The sequence below is a fragment of the Odocoileus virginianus genome, chromosome 16 (genome assembly GCF_023699985.2).
Source record: "Odocoileus virginianus isolate 20LAN1187 ecotype Illinois chromosome 16, Ovbor_1.2, whole genome shotgun sequence".
Lineage (NCBI taxonomy): Eukaryota > Metazoa > Chordata > Mammalia > Artiodactyla > Cervidae > Odocoileus > Odocoileus virginianus.
This window is the reverse complement of record NC_069689.1, coordinates 32,477,505-32,493,111: the sequence shown is the minus strand read 5'-3', so window position 1 is coordinate 32,493,111 and position 15,607 is coordinate 32,477,505. Positions and strand designations below refer to the sequence as shown.

The 15,607-nt window shown below is 39.6% G+C and overlaps 1 protein-coding gene across 1 annotated transcript in view; it reads left to right on the top strand.

Moving 5' to 3' along the window:
• Nucleotides 1-15,607, top strand: part of AKAP6 (A-kinase anchoring protein 6) — a 486,146-nt gene that overhangs the window by 239,273 nt on the left and 231,266 nt on the right. Inside the window, exons 6-7 of the mRNA XM_020870415.2 lie at nucleotides 12,685-12,781; nucleotides 13,903-14,066. Coding sequence (XP_020726074.2) covers nucleotides 12,685-12,781; nucleotides 13,903-14,066 — 261 coding nt within the window. The remainder of the gene's footprint in view (nucleotides 1-12,684; nucleotides 12,782-13,902; nucleotides 14,067-15,607) is intronic.

Here is a 15,607-nt window from a genome sequence, read left to right as displayed (position 1 = left end):
CACACACATGTAGCATTTGAAGGATGTGCTGGTACTGGCACCCTGGTATCAGATTTTTTTAAATGTGGGTTTTTTTTTTTTTTTTTTTTTGAGTAACTAATACATGGACAGAACACAGAATTCTAAAGGTAAATAAAGGGAGGAAGTAAAAGGCATGCCTCCCACCTGTGTCCACTCCTGCGCCCCCCCGCCACCATCTCTACCAGTTCTCTTCCTGAGGTGACCATTATTCCATGTTTCTTTGTATTCTTTCAGAGTTATCCCTGGTATTTGAAAACAAATGCATCTGTATAATTAACTTTGTCCTCTTAATTTATATTAGCAATAATTCAAAATCAGTAAATATATATCTACTGCATCCTTTTGAATGGGTGCACGGTGTTCCATTTATGAATACGCCATCGCTTATTGATGAAAGCGTAAGTTGTTTGCAGTCTTTTTCTATTTTAAACAGCGCTTCAGTGAATATCCTTGGATACTCATTATCTTGCATAGTATTGGCTTATCTTTAAAATAAATACCTTTCATGTGAAACTTCTGGGTCAAAGGTTATACATATTTAAATTTTTCATGTATTGTCAAATTGTCCTTGACAGAGATAGTGCCAGTTTATACTCAGCAATGCATGAGAAAGCCTGTTTCTGCACATCTTTACTATTAGACCATGTTATCAGATCGGTTGATCTTTGTCCCTTTGATAAATGTCATCTCATTGTATTTTAGTTTTTATTTCTTGTATTTAGGTGGTATTGAGTACCGCTTTTTATTTTTAGAAGTCATTTGTATTTCTTTTCTGAGAACTGTATGCTCATATTCTTAATGTACTTTTCTGCTGGGTCATTGGCCTTTTGCTTTGGAATTTATGGGAGCTTTGTGTATATTAAGGAAATGAGTCCCTTGTTTTTGACATGAATAGAAAATGTTTTTAAAAGAAACTATTTTGGGGGTTCTGTCCTAAAAGAACGTGGGTATCTCAGCCGTCTGAGGAATCCACAGTTAGGCAGGCTGAAGGCCAGGCTGATAAGTATGTAAAAGCTCTCTAACCCTGGCAAAAGCATGTTTGGTTTCCAGTACTGAAAAGGCCAGTATGTGCTAGAGACTTTGCTTCCTTAGTCATAGATGGAACAAGCCTAAGATTAGGGAGGCTGTTGTTGAGTAAGAGGATTAAACGAGGTCTGAGCAATGAGAGGAATGGAGAGGAAGTGGACAGGGTCAGGCAGGAGATGGATAAGAATAGAGGGGATAGATTAGAAAGGGGGTGAATTAGAAAGAGATGTCAGCAGAAAAATATCTCTTTACTTTTTGATGCTGTTGTCTGGTCAGAAGTCTTATTACCAACATCTGGTTTGTCTTCTGTAGTCTCCCCTGATGCTACCAATGCCCTTGGCATTAGCACAGGAAGGTCTGCTGCCCACAGCAGACAGAAATCTGACCAAGACTTCAATGTATTGAAGAGTCTGGAAACTGGCTGAAAGCTTCTCTGTGTATGGGGTGGGATTGAAGCTCCAGGGCTATTCTAGGGGTTTGTGAAATCAGGGAATGTGAACGTTACAAGAAGTATTCACATGGAAAAGAGGGGACATTACTAGAACTCAGCAATTACTGGGGGCATTTGCTTAAGGCGGAGGAAACTGTCTTTCATATAGCTGTTGTAATTATGGACCTCTAGTTACAGGAAAACATTAAGTTATACTGGAAAAATTTAAACTGTGTAAAGACCATGAACTTAAAAGTAGAGAGCCTTACACTTTCTTGATAACCAACACAAACAGTTTATTCTATATCTTTCTGGACCTTTTTACATAAAAGTGCAGACATTTTAAAGATTTTTCTCTCATTGTGCATACTGTTCACTGATTGTTTTTGTATCTCAATATATCTCAGACATCTTTCTGTCAGAACATGAAAAGCTACTGCACGTTTTAGCTGCTCCTTAGTATTTGTGTGGATTTGCTACACTTTTCTTAACCACTCCCATAACTGTGGCTGTTTAGGCTGCCCCTTGGTTGATGCTTTGGATGATACCGCAGTGAGCGTTCGTGTTGCTGTGACGCCAGCCGAGCGCTTCCTCCCTGTCCCCTGGTCTGTCCGCAGCGGATCAGCTGCCTCCGAGTGGCTGCTATAGACAGACAGCCGTTCAGGGTCCCGCGGAACGAGAGTCTACCAAGCTTTTGGAAAAGCTTTTGCTCCAGTTCCTAAAAAGTGAATAGGGCCATGTTTGTGTGTGTGTAGCTTTGCATTTGCGTTTGTAGGGGGTAGTTTTTAAAGCTCACTTTCCAGACCTTGTTCATTTTAGAAGTGGTCCCTGCAATTTGAAGCGTCTTCCTCAAGGGGGCACAGACACACCAAAAGCCTGCAGACAGTACTTTTGTATTGGTGCAGAATGGTCTGAAAACTTTCCCTTAATCATTATTGTGTCATTACCCTAAGAACTTACAAAAGCAGACTGAATCAAACTAATAATGTGACCGGCTAACAAAACCTCAATACAGATGTTTTCATGCACTTACCATTTATATTTAGATCTTTATGTTATATCATTTTAAATTAAATCATATTTTTTATTTGTATCATAAGAAAAACATCATAGTTCTCACAGGGTTTTTAGTCATGCCAGAAAATTTCCCAAAATACATTCAACTGTTTTTCTTTAGCTTGCCCTTCCATGTCCACCTGTGTTCCACTTTTCATTATTTGAAGTTAAGGAATGACAAGTTTTCATTTCCCACTTCCTGGTGCCCACCTCTCCCTGCCTACCCTCCTCTGCTGAGATGATAGGCAGCTCTGGCCCAACAAAGTTGAGCTTCACAAGACCAGCAGCTACCACATGCCTGTCCTCTTCAGTTAATAAGAGACCGTCGACAGACTTCAAAAGCCTGAGCTGTGTGAGTTTGGCCGCCACCCTACTCAGCCTCACGGAGCAGGGCTGGTGGCCTTGTAGGAGCTTTGAAGTTCTATATGCTTGTCCCCCTTGATTCCTTTCAGTTTAAGGTTTAAGGTGAGTAGCTGAGAGTTTAGTAGCATCACTTCTCTTTGAGGGATTTGAGGTACTCAACTTACAGCCTTGAGTTTCTTCCTTTGGTAGCTTGTAGAAGAAAGATCTGTCGGGGATTTATAGCATGCAGGCATTTTGAGGTTGATGCGTGGGGACAGCAGGCTCGTGTGAGTGTCCTGGACCACATCCTTTTGCTCACATAACTAATTCTGTGCATCTGGGAGACAAATAGTCTTGTCTTCCCTTTGAATTGTTCAAAGTACCTGGGGATGTACTTTTTGCCTGACTCAGTTTAAGGACTCTTGTTCCCATCATTTTGAAAATTGCTGTCACTTACACATTTTCCTGATTTATTACTTTATTCTTTTTCTTTCGCAGGTGATGACTATTTTAAAATAGAATGACAGAGAATAGCTGGATTTATTGAGCACTTGCTGTTTAGGGTGGTGGTATGCTAAATGTTGAAAGAAAGTTTGCAGACTGCCTTGTACTGTGAGGGTTTCTGCATGGACTGAAGATCTCTGTATGGAGAAGAGTCAGTGGGTGACCTAACTCACTTAAGCCAGGGTGCTGTCACCCACCATCTGTCTCCCTATGTAGACCTGTGTGCAGATCTTACTTACCTACTGTGTCACATGGAATTTTGGAATCTTGAAACAATTCACCTGGCATAAATGATATTAAGATAAAAGTTTCAGGCCTGAAATAGATCTTCAGCCAGAAAAATGCCTGTCATGTCTCCTGAAGGTGTTGTGAAGATCACATAAGCCTGTTGTTTGTGAAGATGTTTTGTTCATTTCAGGACAGTCATGCACACCTTTCAGGAGACTTGAGAACAGGTGTGAGTTGCTCAGGTGTCCCTAGAGAGGTTGAATTTCTCCCTAGCTTCCCTGCCTGAATGATTCGCCTCTGACTTGAGAGATGGCTTGTGTCTTTTTGGTGTCTCCTCTGACACCCTGCCCTACACATGCTTAAATGAGTACTAAACAAATCTGCCAGATGAATAAATGAACATTTGTAGAAGCAGTGTTACAACCATTACAGCAGCGAATTGTAACTAAGATTATAAACCATGAATGTCTGCAGGAATTTCCTGCACAATTTCCAAATCAAAATGGACCCTGGTTAGACTTTCTGGGTATTGTCTGGTATATTTGTGACAAGAAAAATGCCTGTAAAGAGAAAGAGTAGGGTATTTTTCTTCTGCTTTCAGAATGTAATTCATCCCTTTTGGCAGAAAACACAAGGAAAATAAAAATGTTAAGTCAGATATTAGAAAGGTTAAAAAAAATTCCACAGGTTAACGTTACCATTTCAAAAGATGAAGACTATATGACTAGGCAGGATGTTAATGACTTGACATCACAAAATTTATTAAACTTATTTCTGAAGCAGTTTGGCTCCCCCTCTCAAATGCATGAAGCGTGTGGGAGTTGGAGTAGATCTGCCCCAGGCCGCCAAACAAATTTTTAATGGAGCTGGAGTCCTGCAGGGATTGTCCTAAACCCACATAATATTCTTAGGTCTTGGTGTTTGCACTGGGGCCTGTGTGTTAGCAGATGTACGTGTGAACAATGTGCTTATATCCGTCCATCACCTTGGTGACTCCACATCTGCAGAGGCTGCTGCACATCAATTATTCCACCGCAGGGGGTAGAGAGATATTTGGGCTAGCATTGACCTCTTTTTTCAATTAGGGCCTCAGAAGCAGTGTGTTCTGGAAGTCAAATGGTCCCTTTAGACAGAACCTCTGTGAATCTGTTTGGCCTAATGTGGCCGTGCTGGGAAGTCAATATGATTACCTGTGCCAGGTGTGGAGGCAGCATCCAGAAAAACATGAAAATTTTGTCACTAAGAGGCACCATCAATGTTCAGAATCTCTCCAACTTCTCTAATCCTTGCATTGGATATTAGCAAGTCTATCAAAAACAAATGCCAGCCTTAGTAAAGTACATATACCTTCCACAAAAAAATGCAACTGTTTGAAAGAAGTTGTAATTTGTTTGAGGAGCTAAATTCACTTTCAAATGCTAGATGTTTTTATTATCTGAGACTTCAGGGGCAAAAAGTTTCTTCAGAAAGAATAGGATTTTTGTCTTTATATCTTAATGCCCTTTAAAAAAAAAGTTTTTATAATGCTTATTTCTCTGTTCATAAACTTAGAACATCTTTCTCAAGAGCACATAGTGCTTTTCATTTTATGAAGCTTCTGATATTATACGTGGTGGTGTGTTGCATATTGTCATAACTAATAAATCAGTGATGAATGTAGCCACCTCATTTTGTTGGGGAGATATATAATTGTGGTGGTAGCTGACCATTTATTTAATTATGTGGTAAGTACCATATGATGAGAGGGTAAAGTTAAATTGATGATTTGGGCTATCTCAGCCAGGATACAGTTTACATGGCAATTACACCAGGATCATCTCAGTGTAATTGGCAAGTAATTTTGTAAGCGAAGGAACATGACAGCTCATTTACATGGTGTTCAATGAATAAAATTTGGGAACATTTATCAACCACTTCCAAGTGAAGTGATTGCACCAGTATTGCCCAAAATGCTGTAGAGGTGATTCGAAAGCATCGTGGAAGGTTTCTGGTATGACTCTGCATTCATTTGCTCCCCCAACATTTATTAGGTGTGTGCCAGGCACTGTCCTAGGCAGTGAGAATACGCACACTAGTGAAAAGTTACATCCTCCTCTCACAGAACTCATGGTTGGGAAGCAGACCATCACTGGTTACCCAACAGTGTGATAAGTGGAGGTCTGAGCTCTGCACAGGTACTGTGGGTGCTGAGGAGGGGAAGCCAGGAGAGTGGAAGATGGTCAGGGAAAGCTTTCTAGAAAGGGTGACACCTGAGATGAATTATAAAGAACAAGCAGGACTGAGTTAGGGGAGGGGGAAAGGACCTTCCAGGCAGAGGTGCCTACAAGAGCAGAATCTTAGATGAGCAAATGGCTGGTGTGAGCTGGCAATTTTAAGCAGTTCAGGCACATTTCAAGGCAGACCTGGTGCCCAAGAAGCCGACTTGATGGAGATCTCACAGGCCAGACCTTATCCTGCAACCTGGGGAAGCACTGGGAGATTTTAACAAGCATCTTTCTCAGAGTTGGACCACTCCATGTAATAAAATACTTGTATTGGGCTATTAGGATTTGTCAGGCTCTGTTCTATAGATATCAGGGCATCTCATCCTCACAGCAACCCCATAAGGCAGGCACTAACATCTCCTCATTTTACGGATGAAGAAACTGAGAACATGGAGAGTGCCCAAAGCTATGGAGGGTGTGGTGAGGGAGCCAGGGTTTGAACCCAGGCCTGTCCAGCTCCAAAGCCCATGCTTTTCCCCAACACCCACACCGTGTCACAGTCCCCTTGATATAAGCGAGTGTAACTCCTTGTTTTTAAGTTGCACACTCCTCCACCTCCTATCTCTACTTCTAGGTTGTGGATGCTGTGAGGCCAGGAAATATATTTATCTTGCTCACAGCCACATCCCTCAAGCTTAAGATGATGTCTGCACCTTCATAGGCATGCCACAAATAAAGAAAAAAATGTAGTTTTTAGGGGATCATGACTGGAGGCTGTTGAAGTCAGCCTGTCAAGGGATGGCAATGTGGGCCTGAATTAGTCGATACAGAGTGGTGAGGATGAGAAATAAATTGGCAGAACTTGGTGATTGATTGGACATGTGGATTTTGTTGGCATATCCTCACAGTATTTCTGATCTCCAACTCCTACACTGGAGAGATGACTTGGCAAAACAATCTAAAGCGGAGGGAAGCTCATGCTGCTCTTCACAAAGCTCTCACATTCCTGAGATGAAATGTTGCGGACTCAGGATGAGAAGTTAGAAGAAAGTTTCCTGGAGATAGTTAAAAATAGAATGAACACATCTGCCTGGAATGGTAGAGGGACAGAGCTGCCCTAGGGTGGATGAATGTCTAGATGGCCTTTGGGATTCTTCCCCCTTTGAAAATGTTCTGGTTTAGAATAAATAAAAATTCTCCTGAACCATCTGTCCTTAACTGTCTGGCTTAAAGATAAAATCAAAGTGTCCAAGAACTGGGAAATATTGAGTCCAAATGCCTGGATTGTAGATAAGGAAACAGAAGCCCAGAAGGGTTAGATGACTTGTGCAAGGACACACACCTGAGGCAAAATGAAGAGCCAGACCACTGGTCTCTCAGTCCCCCACTCCCTGGACTCCCAGTGAGCAGCATCTGTGTTCCATGTCCTCTCCAGCAGGCCCGTGCTGGGTGCTAGCCCAGAAGCAAAGAGAACCTGGCATCAGTGCTTGAGGAGTGCGGACAGCCTCAACAGGAAGGGCCACTTTTCACCTAAAAATGCCGTGAAGTACCACCCACTGCACAGAACATTTGGAAAACAGAGACAATGAGTTTGAAAGTCTATAATGGTTTTTCTTTAGCCCCACTCATTGCCAGACACTGCTTCAATGCTTTCCAGTCATTGCCACTAATTCTCACAACAACTTGAAGTTAGATAATATTACATTTTATGTTTCAGAAAGCTAAAGCCCCAAGAACTCGTTCCATAAGACCAGACTAAGTTCACTCCAAGTCCTAACTGCACAGTCTCTGTTAACATTACTTGCATTTCCCTACTATCTTCTTTTTCTACACACTGGGTCTGTCCATTGTATCATAGATACAATTTTGAACTTTCATTTTTGTTTTGGAAGGCAGCTGTGCTCACCACTATACCATCAACGCTGAATTTTCATTTTTTGACTTGTAATGTGTTCTGTTTTTTATGTCAATTTATAGTCTTCATTTTAATGGCTGTGTAGTGTCTTATCAAGTTTTTAGGAGGTTCTTAAATAAATATCTACTCATAAAAATCTTTTGATTTTTGGCATATATGGCATTTGGAAGGTATATATTATATTTTGAGGACCATATGACCATCCTCTATCGATGGCATTGGGATGAGCAGGAGAGAAACTGCCAGGCTCTCCACAGGAGATCATGGCTTTCTTTCCCACCAAGAGCCCTTCGGGGGACGCAGGATGGTACTAGGCACAGCTCAGAATAGAGCCCCAGTAGAGATGGCCTGAGACAGGTAGCAGGTGACTTTTCAAGTCTCTGCTTCTCTGACTGAACACGCATTATATCTCCTGTCCTTGTGAAAAAGCAAGTTTTCATTTTCTTAGGGTAGTAAAAATCTTTTGTGTGAAGAAAAAGTGTCATCAGGTGTCTTATTCATCAGCATATATACCATCTCTTTAAAATGACAGTGGGAGTAAAAGTTCATCAGTTCAATATGTCTTTCACATTTGGAGACTCCTGACTAATAAAACTCTGGTATTTATCATCAGAACAGCCAAAGAACTAAATTCTGGCACATGCTATTCTCACGCACTGAGAAAAACTTAAAAAGACAGAAGATTGTCTCCATTCTTCCTGCTTCCATTCATTTAGAAGAAAAAGCATACCTTTTTTTAATTAAAAAAAATATGAGCATGCAGAAACATCTGGCCTCTATTACCATAGCAGCCTCCTAAATGGTCTCCTTGTCCGCCCTTTTAAAATCTACTCCACATAACAGCTAGAAGGATGTTTCTGGAACACAGAATTGTACCAGTCACTCTCTCATGTTGTCGACATCTTCTTCCACTTCTTCTGTGGCTCTTAGAGTTAAATATCACGTGTGGCCCCAGCTCCCAGCTCTCCTTCTTCCACCTTGTCTTAGCCACACCAAGCTGCTTCTGCCTCCCAGCTCCCTGCTGTAAGACGAGGCGTCTCCAGCCCCACGTGGAAATCCAGTCCTTTCTCCATGAGCTCCCCACCGGGCTCTGCAGAGCCTGACTCCCAGTTGAGCTCCCTCAGTACCTATTCAGCACTGTCATACTCATACGGAATGTAACCTACAGTCTTATTTTTATTTGGCCAGCATGGTACTTTAAAAAAGCTAAATCTCATTGAACATGGCATATCGCTGTTCAGTTGAAGGCCCTGCCACTCTCTGTTATACATCAAGCCCTGATTACATATTTATACTTTACTGGGTCATATATAGCTATTTGCTTTTGATCTCTTTTACCCAACAGACTATCTGTTGCATGTGTATTGTGTACTGTTAACTTTTGTATCTATAGGTCTGGTAGAGACTACTCAATAAATAACTATTGAGTTAAACGTATGCTTTATTAAAAAGAAAACTAAAATTATGTCAGGAAAGATGCAGTAACTCTTTTTGGCCTCTCTGTTCACAAACCTAAAATTCATGGACTTCAGTGGACCTGGCCCCCATTAACAATATTCCATGGGGACAGTGGAAGGTCTGTGTTCATGATATGATTCTGCTAAAACAGACATTTTGGATCTTGAAGCCTCTGAATGTGCTTATGGTCTTTCCCACTATTTCGAATACCAGGAGATTTGTATCAATTCTTATGATCCCTCATGAATAACATTCTTCACATTTGTCATAGTTTTGTGTATCAAGGCATACATTTCCATGATTTCATTTCATATCCTTGTGATCTCCATATTTCCCTCAAACTGAGATCTGCAGAAATTTGGATGGGATAGTATGGATAAAGATGTAGTACTTTATCTACTTGGTAAAGTGTTATCACGATCAAAGTACAGTCATTGTGTCTTACCTGAACTTGGATCCTGACAAGGAGTAAGGCACCCATATATATACAGCTGGTGAGGCTGAAGGTTGAACTAAGGGAAATACCCACTGGTCAACCTCTGATGTATCATCTTTTTGATCATCTGGTCCTTTGTCTCAGCCACTGTATCTTTCATGTCCTTAGTTATTCCCTTCTGGATGTTCAGTTCTATGCTGCTTTAAAACACTAAAAAAAGATGTAGTATCTCGTAAGCCCCATATTACTCACAGTTATGAAATTTCACATCATCGTTAGTGATGTAGATCTGTGGTACCTGCCTATGGCCTTGTTGTTGCCATAAATTAAACCTCCAGAGAATGCCCTGCATTTTCAGGGAGTGCTATGGATGCCGCAGAGGGACCATATGTCATAAGGCATTGCTGAGGAAACATGTTAGTAGCACAGGAATGGAAATGTGTCTTAAGTGTCAAGTGAAACAACAACAACAAAAAAGTCTTTTGCTTAAGCTTCCTTCCCTAGGGAAGAGGTAGGCACAGAATCAGGTGAGTTTGTTACAGAATTCTTCAGCAGCCAGAAATTTCATTGACAATTTTGTTCATGTGCTGGCTTGTCTGCCTTCTCAGAGGCCCATTGTGCATTCCTTACTTGATGTTATTAATCGTTAATGGATGCACCTGAAAACCAAGCAATATCATTTGGGTTGTAGTTATATTAAGTGGTTCTTTTCTATAGCATAAAGCTTGTCAGCTTATCTTTTTCTTAGTAATGAACACCATTTTTTTCAATGTCCTAATCAAATCCTTCCACATCATCTTGAGGCAGAACCAGATCCAACTGCTTCTATCCTGTACTATTGGCCTCAATTATGTCAAATTATGCAACCTACTCACAGGTCCTAAGGTTCTCTTTTGTTTAGACATAGGTCTGATGCATGCCTTCAGAAGCTCATGATTACCAACATTCAACACTTATCTGTTTTAGGTAAACAGAATCAAAGAGAGCACTGGGCTAAATTTACAATTATGAGGAAATCATCTATAGAATAGATTTCTTCCTAGATTTCTTCCTAAGTGTTGCTATTCTTGGGCTGATCGCAGGTATTTTTCTTTTCTGTGTCCCTTCTCCCTGAAACACACAAACGTACCTCAGTCTGCATGGCATTACTTCAGAGCTGAGGATCTCCACTGTTGTGGCAGAAAGTAAATAACACCCATGTTTTGGCTATAAAATCATAATAATTTAATTTTTAATAACTATTATATTGACCAGAAGCATCAGGCTTCTGATACATTGCCATACTTAATTTTATTCGACCAAATACCTGTAGTTGAAAGAGGACAATACAAGAAATAGTGAACCTTCAGGGAAATCTAATGTTCCTTTCTTTCATATGGTGCTGCAATTTTACTGTTTCTTATGCCTCTAGTAAGATGAAATGATTCATCATTTTGGAGTCATTTTTAAAAAAATAAAAATTCTTATCTTTATACTCCAAGTTCTGATTATGTTCCTACCTCCTTCATTTTCAGCTTGCTTTGATTGTTCTGCCTTTTCTTCTGATCTTTAAAAGACCCCTTTTTTCCACTAAGAAAAAGATTCACCCTGAACCTCCAAGATGGTTCAGGTGCCTTTTGATGTGCAGGGCCATGCCTTATACCCCTTAAATTGCTATTACCCTCTCCAGTGTACAGAAGAGGCACAATATGGTTTCTGAATGAGTGAAAGAATGGGAAAAATTAATACCTGATTTCATAGCTTATGATTGTTTAACCTCTTTCACCTGAATTATATTCCAGATGACACTGTATCATCTCAAACTTGTCATTCTTAATACTAAATTCAGTGTAGTACATAGAGCCATTGCTCAACAAGTGTTTAGTGAGAGCAAAATATATCATGTGTTTTGGAGTCCTGTTATAGAGAAGCCAGAATTTGGCACATGGTCTTTCAAAATCCATACTTTTTCAGATTAATCAAGTCAAGGGCTGGATTTTCACTCTGAAGACTAACCATTGATTCAATATATTGGTTACTAGGTTTAGTCTCTATCAGACCTCCTGTGTTTGGAACACCTTATAACATTCCAGAGATGGAAAAAAATCTTTGGAAAAACCATCCCTGTTTCTTGAAATATTAAAATGGAAACTTTCTCCTTCAGAGAGTCCTATTGATCCAGTTCAGCAGATAGCCACTATTCCTGCAAACATTTATTGAACACCTTGTGTGTGACATGAGTTGGAAATAAATGTGAAACTGGCAAGTCTTTGATTGTAATAATTTGGTAGCCAAATATAGGAATAAAGCAGAATTCAGTATGATAAATTCTTCAATAGAAGCAGATATAAGGAACAGAGGAAGCTGAGAGAGGGGAGTAATTAATTCTATGAAAGACATTATGGAAAGCTTCCTGCAAGAAATTTCTATGAGTTGAAATTCACCAGTAAGAACAGTTTTTATATTTTGGGTAACTATCATAAGTGAAAAATGCCCCTCATGTGCTTGATGTATTTATTTATAAAGCAATGTCACATTGTAAGGAATAAGCTTAAAATTCAAACATTTGAAAAACATTTTACCCCTCTCTACAGCACCTAAATTCACCTCAGTATTCCATAGTTTGTTTGATATCTGAAAAACAGCTGAATCAAACCCTACTATATTAATGGATTTATATTTGTGCACATAATTTATGTTGCCAATTTTTTATGGTTTCATAAATAGTGCTAGCACTAATGTTTCTAAAAGGCGAAGAAAAGACCTCATATGTGCTGGTAGAATTTCAGTATATATTGTAGAACACTGCTACTCTTTGATATAGCCTACAGGATGTGACTTTTCATAAAAACCTAATGAATTTCTAGATATGTCAGCTGTTTCCAAACAGATGCACTCTGCTAATCTAATGGAAACATTTTGAGCCCAGATCCCAAATATCAATAGCTTTTAGTATTGCAAATTAGTTTGTCTATTGGGTAAATTGAACTGTGTGGCTCTTGATAAAAAGTAGCAAGTAATTTTATATGGATGTTTTATGTTTAATGGCCTTGTCAGGGTTTGATGCTCATATTTTTCCTTGCAGAGTTTTAAGTTGAATGTAGACAGTCATTGTGCACTCAAGGAAGCTGTGGAGGAGGAAGGACACCAACTTCTTGAGCTTATTGCATCTCACAAAGCAGGTAAATCCTCCTGAAATATTGCAAGTCTTTATGTCTCCAGACTATTAAGAATGAAGAAGCATTGCTGTAAATTACTGCATATATTCACTTCCTTATGTATTATTAATATTTACATTATCAGATTGACCTTCAAGATTTATAAATGTTTCATATACAGCATACAATGCTGTGATACTTATAAGATGAAATACTGCCTCCAAATGGTCTGTTCATTTTATTTGGGGCTTGCTGTTCGCCCGAGTTTCATTTGAAATCACATTCCTGAGAACTTCACATTGACATGCTTTTTGATGTAGGTGCTCTGGAAATAACATTAAGATAATGAATGAGAATTGTGCGTATAGTTACAATGCATATGCATCCGGGTACTTGCAGGTATCATTACAGATATAAGGCAGGCAGTCTAGAGACACCTGATTATTTCCCTCCCAATTCACACACATGACCATTTTGCATGTTCTCTGCTGGTCATTTCATTAGCAGAGTTTTAGCCTTAGACCAGTTCTTACCCCAGTATTAGTGTACTTATAAGAAACGGATTGTAAATAAAAAATAGTTTTGTCATTTGGTTATACTTATCCTGGTAGTCAAAGACCGTAAAATGGGATGAATTAGTTTGCCACTTGTTTTGAGCTTACCACAGCCCAATAAGAAAAGAGCAGCTTTAATCTGATGTGCTAACACTAAAGATTGCTGTCTTAAATTTGGCCCATTTAGTGTATTTCAAGTCAAATTACCTTTACTTATTTCCATACATTTTCTGATCATTGTAAAGTCTCCACAAAAAGATATACACAGGGCCTTTTATTTGGAATGTGAGGCTAGAGTGTTAATAATTTTTATGTATCATGATTTTGGTTCTGTATACATTTTTTTAGTCCCTGTGTTAAATCTAAGTCAATTCTAAACCATGCATCTATGGGGTTTTCCCATTTTTGTGTCCTTATGCCTTCTGTCAAGTCAAAAACCCCCAGTCTCAGTTCTGAGAGGCAGGTGATAGTAATGGTTGCTTAAAATTGTGTTTATTGTTGGAAATATCCATCTAATCTTAAATGAAAAACAATACTGGGTAAAAACACAGCTGAGTCGCTAACGTGTGCTTTCCCCCTCCTTTGGAGAAGGACTGAAGGACATGCTGCGGATGATTGCAAGTCAATGGAAGGAGCTGCAAAGGCAAATCAAACGGCAACACAGCTGGATTCTCCGGGCTCTGGATACCATCAAAGCCGAGATTCTGGCTACTGATGTGTCTGTGGAGGGCGAGGAAGGGACTGGAAGCCCCAAGGTAAGTGGCTTGAAGTTTGCCTTATTTCCTCTTATTTCTGCCTTCTTTTGAACTAGGCACCACTGAAGTTTTCTTTCTACCCCTAAGGCTTTTCATTTCTACTGGGTAAACTTTATCTCTCTCTCTCTATGTATAGGTATGTATAAACAAAATGAAATGGCTTAGTTTAAAACAATAAAAAAAAGCCTCCTACAACTTTCAAGTTTTCCAGGGTCTTTCTGTGAAAGTGGCAGAGTAGGAGGGGGACAGTACTTTAAGGGTAGAAGAAAGGGGGACATAAAACATTTAGTAAACAAAACATAAAGCATCTTTAACATGAATAATCAGAATGGTTTTAAATTGTTTTGTTGCAACTATAAATCACTATAATCAGTGCAATCACTCAGCTCTGACATCCATTAGCCGCTTGGTTACAGCAAATTAACAAAGAAGAGAGAAAGTGATTCATTATCTCATTCCTGTTAATGACTATCAGATGCATTGCCTAATTAGGGGATGGTCATTGTAGTGGGAAGAAGGTCATATGCTTTGCTACAAATCTTTTTGCTCTGAGTGTAAGTTCTCCATAATGGTGCATGCACCAAATACAACAAGTACTTTAAAAATGAATATTGACTTGTTTTGGTTATCTATTTTAGATTTAAAAAACAATCTGTAAAGCATATGAACTTGAATTTTAAATGAGGCACCTTTTAATACAGTGTGCCAAGGTTCTAGCGGTATCTTTGGACTCATGATGTGGAAGATAATTTTATTAATTTGATATTTTCATTCAATCTCTCTTTCCTTTTGTATTTGTTCTTTTGTGAAAGTTAATGCAGAAAACAGGTCTCATAATAGACTCAGCATGGAAACATACTATAAAATGGGGGAAACAGATTTAAGAGTTCATGGCTTCTATTCCTGGCACGGACAAAGTAATTAAATCATCATCAAGTCACATTTATTCAGCCTCCATGTGGATTGTCATTGGGCTACATGTATACAGAGCAAGTTAAACAAACCCTCCGCCCTCTGAGCCTTACATTCTTAAGTTCAGGCCAGGAGAAACCCAACCTGCTCTGCAGTGGTGAGGCCATGCAGCTAGTTGAAAAGCTCAGGTGGTTTACAGCTTTGGAATCTTAAACAACAGACTTTACCTTGTTCGTTGGAAACAGAGGACGGAATGATGAGCTCAGTTCCAGTTAAAGAAGCCTCCATGGAGGAGGTCACATTTCAGGAAATACTTGAAGGAAGGAAGAGAGGTGGCTTGGCACATGAGCACATACTTTAGGAAGTGACGTGATGAAAGAATCAGAGCTGGAACTAATAACGGGGAACAGGGAGTGTCTTCAGCAGACTTCTCAGGGCAGAAATGCTGTTCTTTCAAAGAGCGGACTGTAGTGGAAGTTGATTGGGCTAATGCTTTGGTTGGAGTAGGGGGCAGTGATGATGAGAAAGGACACGCCTGAAAACTCTTTTGTGTTTTATTTATTGAACAAAAATATACTGAGTGATTACTTTTTTAAGAGCTACCCTGTATTGGATGCATTCTACATGCC